The 9,604-nt window shown below is 49.3% G+C and overlaps 1 protein-coding gene across 1 annotated transcript in view; it reads right to left on the minus strand.

Annotated features, from left to right (window-relative positions):
* ARHGEF2 (Rho/Rac guanine nucleotide exchange factor 2) overlaps positions 1-9,604 on the minus strand; it is a gene marked incomplete in the record, with an annotated part of 107,371 nt that overhangs the window by 4,331 nt on the left and 93,436 nt on the right. The window contains 7 exon segments of the mRNA XM_027774480.1: positions 3-223; positions 415-465; positions 650-685; positions 776-843; positions 962-1,081; positions 1,400-1,600; positions 4,442-4,509. Of these exon segments, the coding sequence (XP_027630281.1) occupies positions 3-223; positions 415-465; positions 650-685; positions 776-843; positions 962-1,081; positions 1,400-1,600; positions 4,442-4,509 (765 nt within the window).

The following is a 9,604-nucleotide window of genomic DNA, read 5'->3' on the forward strand; positions in this document are numbered from 1 at the left end:
GCCTCCCCTGGCCGCCGGGAGCGCCGCAGCTCCTCCTGCAGCAGCGCGTGTTGCCGCTGCAGTAACGCCAGTTCCGTGGCCTGCTTCTCCGGAGCCACAGGGGCGGCCGCGGCCCGGCCGGCCTCCCCATCCCGAGAGTTGGCTCGGGGCACAGCTTCTCCCGCCGCTCGGGACCCTCAGGGAACCGGGCTTCCATCAAAGTGTCCTGCTGGGCCACAGCCGCCTGGAGAAAAGGCGGCGTCAGAGACCTCCCTCCTCTTCTAACCTCACCCTGACCCCGGGGCCCCCAACAGCGGAGTGGAGGGTATGGATTGGGAAAATGCTTAGAAAGGCCCCTGAGGATGTCCCTGGCCTACCTACTGGGCATCTCTGGCCTGACTCCTCCCTTCCCCATTCTAGCCTGGCTGCACTGACCTGCAGGCCGTGGAGAAGTCCGTAGAGACTGACCAGTCGCTGTAACGCCTCCTGAGGACAGAGGAGAGCGTATGAACACGGCCCAGGACAGGAGGAATGCCCAGGAGCAGAGTGGGTGTGGGGTGGGACAACAGCACCGGAAGAGGTTCTCTCCTGCCTCCTCTGAACCCGGCTGCCATTCCTCAGACAGAGCAGACCCTCCCGCAGCCTCCCTGCCATCACATCCCCAGCTCACCTCCTGGGGAGATCTCAGCTGATTCCCATTGCGATCCTGCAGAGATGGGCAAGGACAGGAGTGAGCAGGCACAGTCCTGCTCCATCCCTCCCTCCGACAAAGTCCTGGGACCACCCGAGGACCTACCTTCTGGCCGGCATCCGAATCAGCCCTGCAGAGCTCGATGGAACCGTTGAAGGTTCTGACCTCACCGTCTGTGGAGGAGGGCAGGGCAGGCTGAATTCCCAGGCCCTGACCCCACCACTGCACCCAATCCCTAGTTCCACCCCACCCCTTCACCCTACCCGACTCGGCCCACGCCCTGGCACTCACTAGCAGTGACCCCAGGACTCGTGTTACCGCTGCTGTCCGGGTCCAAGGGCAGAGCTGGTTCTCGGGCCGTCGAGAGCAGCTCCACTCCAGGCCCCACCAGTAGGTCTTTCAGGCCCTCCACTGAGGAGACAGGGAGAGGGAGGGGTGCCATTCGCACACGGGACACTTAGGCATCCAGGCACAGGGGTTAGACTTGCACAACCACAGACAAGGCAAAGGTCTCTGACGTGTCCACAGAGCAACAACACAAGCACATGCAGCATGAGAGGGGTCGGACGGCAGCCAGGAACGTGCCTCTGCCCTTGTCCTACCCAGGACGGCAGGACCGTGGGTTATGCACCTTATGGACTATGGGTTGCCATGCCCCTTGTCTGGGTGTGTCCAGATTCTCTGCTGGTCAGTGCAAGAGCCCGGACTCCTTCTTGGGAACTCCCTCACCTTCACGGATGGCATCTTGCAGCAGCCGCTCGCCACGGGGGGACTCGAGGGACTCCGAGCGGAAAAGACCCCTGGGCAGGGTAGGCAGAGGCATCCCACTGCCGCCATCTTCCTCTGCCTGGAAATGAGTCATCTCCGCAAACAGCCCGACCTTCTCCTGCAGCAGCTCCACCAGCGCCCGGTCCTTCTGTTGCAGCTCCACTGCAAACAAACAGCAGGTGAGCACAAGGGGACTGTCCGGGGGCACCCAGAGCAGTCAGCAAGGGACAGCTCTAGGGGGTATGGGCCAGTGGCAGGACGGAATGAAGCCTTTTTATTTTATTATTTTTTTAATGACTTGGGACCAGCAGTTAGTGTAATGGCTATGTCGCTGGACTCCCACGTAGTCGACCGTGGTTTCTTTCTGTCTCTCTCTGTCTGTCTGGCAAGCGCACGCACCCTATAGCAAAAACCTCTAAAAATAATAATAATAAATAGAGATAAGTCATTCTTTTAAAAAATTCTTTTAGAAGTTTTTGCTATAGGGTGCATGCGCTCGCCAGACAGACAGAGAGACAGAAAGCGAGAAATCACCTCCCCCCAGGGGGATGGCCACTCTGCAATCCCTTCTCCTCCATTCTCCTCTCAGAATCTTGGGCACACATGCACACGTGACCGGCGTGAGTTTTAAGCCACTGGGTCCGGGACGTGAACCGCGGGCGACTACATGGGAGTCCAGCGACATAGCCATTACGCTAACTGCTGGTCCCTCTATTTATTATTATTTTTTAATTTGACCAGAGAGAGATAGAGAAAAGGAGAAAGCAAGCCACCAGGTCCAGGACTCGAAGCGTGGTCAGTCATGTGGGAATCCAGCGCCTTTAACTACCACGCCACCTGCTGGCCCCACCTTTTTATGTTTTTTAAGAGAGGTTTTGCTATAGGGCCTGTATGTTCTCTGGAGAGAAAGAGCTACAGAAAGCAAGAAATCACCCCCGAGAGGGATGGTCATGCTGCAATCCTTTCTCCTCCCATCTCCTCTCAGGAGTTTAGGCACACATGCACAGACGCCCTGTCTGAAGTTTAAGCCACCAGGTATGGGACTCGAAACATGGTTGATTACATGGGAGTCTAGCGATGTAACCATTACACCACCTGCTGGTCTCTATTCTGTTTTGGAGAATTTATGATAAAAGAAAAAAATCTTTTCTTAGAGAAAAGTAATACATATACTTTTGTCTTAAAAAAAGGATTATTTAGGGACCAGCAGTTAGCGTAATGGCTATGTCACTGGACTCTCACGTAGCCGACCGCAGTTCGAGTCCCAGACCCAGTGGCTTAAACTCGCGCCAGTTGCGTGTGCATGCGTGTCAAAGATCCTGAGAGGAGAATGGAGGAGAAGGGATTGCAGCGTGGCCATTCCCCCCCCTGGGGGGAGTGATTTCTCCCTTTCTGTCTCTCTGGTGAGCACGCGTGCCCTATAGCAAAAAAAAAAAAAGGATTATTTTACTCATTCATTCATCCATTAAGAGAGGGACACAGAGAGAGAGAGAGAGAGTGAAAGTGAGAAAGCAAGCCACCAGGTCTGGGACTCGAACCATGGTCAGCTATGTGGGTTAACCACCACACTCCCTGCTGGCCCCAATGTACTTTTGCCTTAAAAACAAAGATTAAAAACATTTACAGCAGGTTTTCCGCCGGTGCCCATTTTCCCCATCTTTCTGTAAACAGAATGAGCACGAGCTCTATAAGGGTGTGTGGTGACCCAGTGAAGGCCTGTGTCTCCCCGCCTGACTTGCAGTTCTAGCCGGTGAATGTAAGCGTCTTCCAGATCTGGCCTTGAAGGAAATGGGCACAAACTCTCCTTGTTCCTTTATTCTTCCCTGCTAGCTGGGATGCAGATGCGACAATGGGAGCTGGCATGGCCATGCTGGACAGAGGCATGAGGTCATCGAAAGTTAAGGGAAATAAGGCCAACAAGTGGCATGGTGGTTAAGGTGCCGGACTCCCACATGGGCAACTATGGTTTGAGTCCCACACCTGGCATCTTGAAAATAACACTGGGGTGCATGTGCATGGGCACCCAAAATCCCAGGAGGAAAAGAAGAGAAAGGATTACAGTGTGGCCATCCCCCTTGAGGGGAGATTTCTCGCTTTCCCTCTTATTGTGTCCCTCTGTCTCTCTCCTCTCTGGAGAATGCACGTCTGCTATGGCAAAAACTTTAAAAAAAAGAAAGTTAAGGAAAAATACATATTATAGGAAAAATACATATTATAGAAACACTATGAATGGATTTCAAATATTTTTGCACCAAAACAAACTCATATTTTAGCTCTCTTTTTTTTTTTTTTTTGTCACTGGGAGTGTACACTCGCTAGAGAGACAGAGAGAGGGAAAGTGAGCAATCATCCCCCAGGGGAGGTGGCCATGTTGCAGTCCCTTCTCCTCCATTCTCCTCTTAGGATTCTGGACATGCATGCACATGCATGAGGTGTGATTTTCAAATCTCTGGGTCTGGGAGGCAAACCATGGTCAGCCATGTGGGAGTCCAGCACCTTCACCACTCCATCTGCGGGCCCCTTCCGCAAACTTTTTGAAGTTCCCCTCGTAGCAGTACAATCTTACCTTTCTAGAGAGGTTTCACACATACATACACAACATACACATGCATGTATTATCTCTCCACTTTATTTATCTATTCATTTTTAGTTTGCTTTAGAGTGCGTGTGCTCACTGGAGGGACAGAGAGAGACCGAAAAAGTGGGAAGGTACCCCCAGGGGGGAACACCACTCTGAAATCCCTTTCTCTCCATGCACCTTTTGGAATTTGAGGCATACACATACATGCGCCTGGCACGTTTCTCAAGTCACTCAGTCCGGGACTTGAACCACACAGTCAGGCATGTGGGATCCAGTCACCGTAACCACCACGCCACTGGCTGGACCCTGTGCATGCTGTTTTTACCAATACTGACATCATTTTAATACGGGTCTACAGCAATCATATTCTACCATGCGATGTATCACAAGTTATTTAATGAGCTCCCTGTGGGTGGACTTACTCTTAATTCGTCGCAGGTAAGCCTCATCCTCTGTCTCGATCAGGGGGAAGTCCTCCCTGGATGGGCATCTGGAGGGGTCACAGGTGAGGAGACAGAATCTAGGTTATAGCCTGGGAATCCGCCTTCCCGCTTTCACAAACATGCCCCATGCTTCCCTCCTCAGCCTCACACCTGGCTCCATTCACTCCTTTTTTCCCCTCTATTCACGATAGAGCATGGGCACATGGATATGAGGAGAGGGAGGGATGAGCTTCCTCCACGGGGTCTGCTCACACCATGGTCTGGCCCCTTCTTCCAGTCTTCCAGCCATTCATAGGACCTTGGGCACTTATGCACGTGCCCAGCAGGTTTCAGACTGACAGGGCTGGGGATTCAAACCACGGTCACCATGTGGAATCCAGCGTCCCCCTTTTATTTTTGTTTTGTTTTAAAGAATCATTGTATTTAATTGTATTTTTGATTATTGTTAACATTTTCTATAGAGCACATGTGATCACCATAGAGAGAGGAAGAGAGAGAGAGAGGGGAAGCAAGCGGCCAGATCCAGGACTCAAAATGCAGTCGGCCATGTGGGAGCCTCACCATGCTACCTGTTGGCCCCAGATTCAGCTTCTCTCGAGTGGCACATTATCACTGCACCACAGAACTGGCCCTTCCTTTGTTCTTGCCGCTCCCCCTTCCTCAGCACTAATCCTCTGCATTTACTGGTAGCTCCCTCTCTGAAGGTCACCTGAAAAGGCAGCTCAGTGCAGAAAGTCAAGAACAGGCTTTGGTGTCAAGCACTGACTCCAGCGTTCACCAGGTAGTTGCTGTTTCCTCATACATGTTTTTGCTAGTATTCAATGAGATGTAACCATGTTGGAACATGACAGAAACTCAATAAATCCTTAGAATGCATAATAATTACTATCATTTTTACAATACAAATGCTAATACCATAATGAAGAGCCTCTGGGTCAGCTATTAACAGAACAGGTATTTTGAACTGTTTCCCTAGAATAAGCAATTTCATATTTTTATATGGATTTCTGAAAAACATGTTCAGAAGTCTAACTTGCAGGCTCAGCTCTGTAGGCTGGGACCCCAGGGAGGCCTGGGTTTGATTCCTAATCCAATTTAAAGGCCAGGCATGGTGGCGAGCACTTGTAATCCCAGAGACTCAGGGAGGCTGAGGCAGAAGGACCATAAGCTCAAGGCTGGTCTGGGCAACATAGTGACAACTTATCTTAAAAATGTCTAAATTACAGGGGGCTGGCAGGTGGCGTAGTGGTTAATGGTGTCGGACTCCCACATGGCTCACTGCAGTTTAAGTCCTAGGCCTGGCAGCTGGCTTTCTCACTTTCCGTTTCTTTTTCACTCTGTCCTTCTCTGGTCAAATTAAAATAAATAAATAAAGTTAAATAAAATAATTCTTTTTTTAAAAAAGGTCTAAATTACACAAGTTAAAGGACAAAAAAAGATGACTTAACATAAAGTAGAGGAAGTGGCTGAGGCCACCCGGGAGACCCGAGTTTGATTCCCAGTCTCACTTAAACAGGCTGGGTGCAATGGCAGGCTGTGGTCTTAGCTGACTGGGGAGGAGCGTGATGTGGTGAGACCTTGTTAGAAATGTCTTTCCCTCCTTCCCACGTTTTCTCTCTTGGTCATAAGGATAATAAAAGTGATGACCAGGGCCGGTAGGTGGTATGGTGGTTAAGGTGCTGGACTCCTACATCGCTAACTGCAGTTTGAGTTCCAAACCTGGCGGCTTGCTTTTTCACTCTCAATCTCCCTCTGGTCAAAGTAAAGAAGAAGAAATAAAATTAAATAATTTAAAAAAAAAAAGATTTTATTTAACTTTTTATTTATTCATTAATTTGACCACAAAGGGACAGAGTGAAAGAGAGAGGGAAAGTAAGAAAGCAAGCGACCATGTCCGAGACTCAAACGGTGGTCGGCCGTGTGGGAGTCCAACACCCTTAGCTACTATGCCACCTGCTGACCTCAAAAATTAAATAATTATTAAAATAAAACAAAAAATAACAATGATGGGGCTGGCTCTGTGTCCTAGTGGTTAAAAGAGCCAGGTCCCCTATGGCTGATTGAAGTTCAAATCCCAGGCCCAACTTAAAACACATTCTGGGCACATGTGCATGCATGCCCCAAACCCCAACAGGCTGGAGAAATGAAGGGATCGTGGCATGGCCACACCTGGGTGACTGAGGGGAGGTGCTTTCTTTCTCTCTGTCTTCAGTGAGCTCATGTGCCCTCTGGCAATTAAAAAACATTAAAAAAAATTATTTATTGGGAACAGCAGGTGGCACGATGGTTAAGGCGCTGGACACTCCCATGTGGTTGACCACTGTTCAAGTCCCAGACCTGGTGGTTTGCTTTCTCACTTCCCTTCTCTCTCTCTCTATCTCTCTGTGCCTCTCTCTGGCCAAATTAAAATAAATGAATGAATAAAAAAAATACTCCAAACTTTTAAAATATTTATTTAGTTAATTATTTAATTCCACTTTTTACTATTACTTGTTAATCTGACAGAGAGAAAAAGAGAAAGTGAGAAAACAAACCGCCAGGTCCAGGACTTGAACCATTATCGGCCATGTGTGAATCCAGCACCCTTAACCATCACGCCATCTGCCGGCCCAAAAAACATTTTGATAATGGTAAATTATATAAAAATCCTAATTAAGAGTTCTTTTTTTTTTCTTGCCAGAAGGGGCATGTTCGCACTAGAGAGACAGACAGAGAGAAAGAGGGAGAAATCACCCTCCAATGGGGCAGAGTCATGCTAAAATCTCTCCTCCTCCATTTCTATATCCTACCAGAATTTTCTTTAAAAGTTAGTTATTTATTTAATTCCACTTGTTATTATTATTTTTTAATTTGACCAGAGAGAGAGAGAGAAAGGAAAAGCGAGAAAGCAAGCGACCCGGTCTGGGACTCGAACCGTGACTGGCCATGTGGGAATCCAGAGCCTTTAACCACCACACCACCTGCTGGCCTCCCTGCCAGGATTTTGGACACGCACACCCAGTGTGTTTTTCAACAACTGTGGCTAGGATTCAAACTATGGTTGGCCATGGGGGAGCCGTCTCCCTTAACCACTAGGCCAACAGGGCTAGACCTAGAGTTGATTCTTTAGGCGTAATCTTCAGGAATCCATTTTCAACAGTAGCTGGGCGTTATTTGGCGTTCCCCCCAGTGTAGTGAGACACAGCTGACCATCTTCAACTGTCAGTTTCTGTGTGCCCAACAGAAACTGAAGAGCCGCAGCCTTGGCACGCGAACGAGCACGACTCTCTCCAGCGTTTGTCTGTGAGACTGCTCCTCTTGGCTCTATGCCGATGCTTGCATTACCCTTTTGCATTCATTTTTAGAAAACAAGGGTAACAGACAATGCGATCCAGATAATAGCCTTTTGCCTACAGACCAGGATGTTTAATGCAGCTGAAATAATACTGCTGGCTGGCAGGTACGTCCATGTGACAGTCAGATTCCTTTGCCTGTCAGCTCACGCTGCATTTAAAAAGTAGTCAGGGATGGGGTCGGCAGGTGGCATGGTGGTTAAGGAGGCTGGACTCTCACATGGCCGACTGTGGTTTGAGTCCCAGACCTGGCAGCTTGCTTTCTCATTTTCCCTTTCTCTCTCTCCCCCTCTCTAGTCAAATTAAAAATATAAATAAAAAATAAATAAAACTAAATAAAGCAATTCTTTTTAAAAAGAGAAACCAGTCAGGGTTGTGAGCATGAAGTAAGACTTTGTAGAATACTAAGGACCAAGGTGATCTTTCCTGTCCAGGCCATCCTGTTTCTCCCCCAGCCTCTGCCCCTACCTCCAAACACCCGTTCTGGTCCCCGGGCCTGAGACCTGACGCAGCTCCCCGAGGCCACAGGCACACGCGGGCAGCAGGCACACACTCACACGCGCACGCTCTGCTGAATGACGCGGATCCAGGTGCTCCGGTCATCCCGGGAGGCTGTGTGCACCTCGTACATCTCGGGCGGGGCCGCGCTGATCAGGAACATCCCTTTCTCCTGGTTGGCGATGTCCCGGACAATGAGATTCTGCAGGGATATCACGGAGGGCTTGTCCTGCCAGTCAGGAGAAAGGAAGGGTTAGGCCTGGGAATCCTCACCCTTGGGTACTCGGGTCTTCGATCCTTCTGGAATGCCTAAAGGATTGAAGTCACCCGGTAATAGGAGTTAAGAGTCCAAGCTTTGGTGCCAGTAACAAAAGACGTCAGGGATCAGCGGATGGTGGAATGGTGACATCGCTGGACTCCCACATAGTCGACCACAGCTCAAGTCCTGGACCTGGCCGCTTAAAACTCATGCTGGGCTCGTGTGCGTGTGTGCCCCAAATCTCAAGAGAATGGAGTAGAAGGGACTGCGGTATGGCAATCCCTCCTGGGGGAGGGGGGAGTGATTTCTTGCTGTCTCTCCAGTGAGTGCACATGCCCTATAGCAAAAATCTCTCTCTTAAAAAAAGACTTCAAAATATGTGAGACCCTTGAAAAATGACTCAACTAACATTTTTTATTTGTTATTATTATTTTTTAAATTTTGCTATAGGGTCTGTGCACTCACCAAAGAGAGACAGATAAGAGATAGAGGGAAAATGAGACGGAAGGCAAGCTGCCAGGTCTGGGACTTGAACCATGGTCTAACCATATGGGAGTCCTGTACCTTGACTGCCATACCACCTGCTAGTCCCATACTCAACTAGCTTTTCATTCATCGCCTGTGAAGTGAGGATGACAAGAGCAGACCTTCCTCACAGGTATAAAGGTGCCTGTGCTCACTAACTACCAGTTTGCTGGGGTTATTTTTTTGTAGTTCTTGCTATAGGGCGTGTGTGCTTACCAGAGAGACGGAGATACGGAAAGTAAGAAATCACACACTGGAGGGGACTGGCCACCCACAATCCCTTCTCCATTCTCCCTTTAAGATTTTGGGCACACACACACGTGCCTGGCATGATTTTCAAGCTGCCAGGTCACAGACTCGAACCATAGAACTGACTATGTGGGATCCAGCCATCTTAACCTTCACATCACCTGCTGACCCCACCAATTAGCGATTCTTGCTTTTTTTTTTATTATACACGAGGTCTTCAAGAAAGTTAATAGGGAACCAGCAGTTAGCATAATGGCTATGTCGCTGGACTCCCACGTA

The sequence above is a fragment of the Tupaia chinensis genome, unplaced genomic scaffold (genome assembly GCF_000334495.1).
Source record: "Tupaia chinensis unplaced genomic scaffold, TupChi_1.0 Scaffold000438_1, whole genome shotgun sequence".
NCBI classification, from domain to species: Eukaryota; Metazoa; Chordata; class Mammalia; order Scandentia; family Tupaiidae; genus Tupaia; species Tupaia belangeri.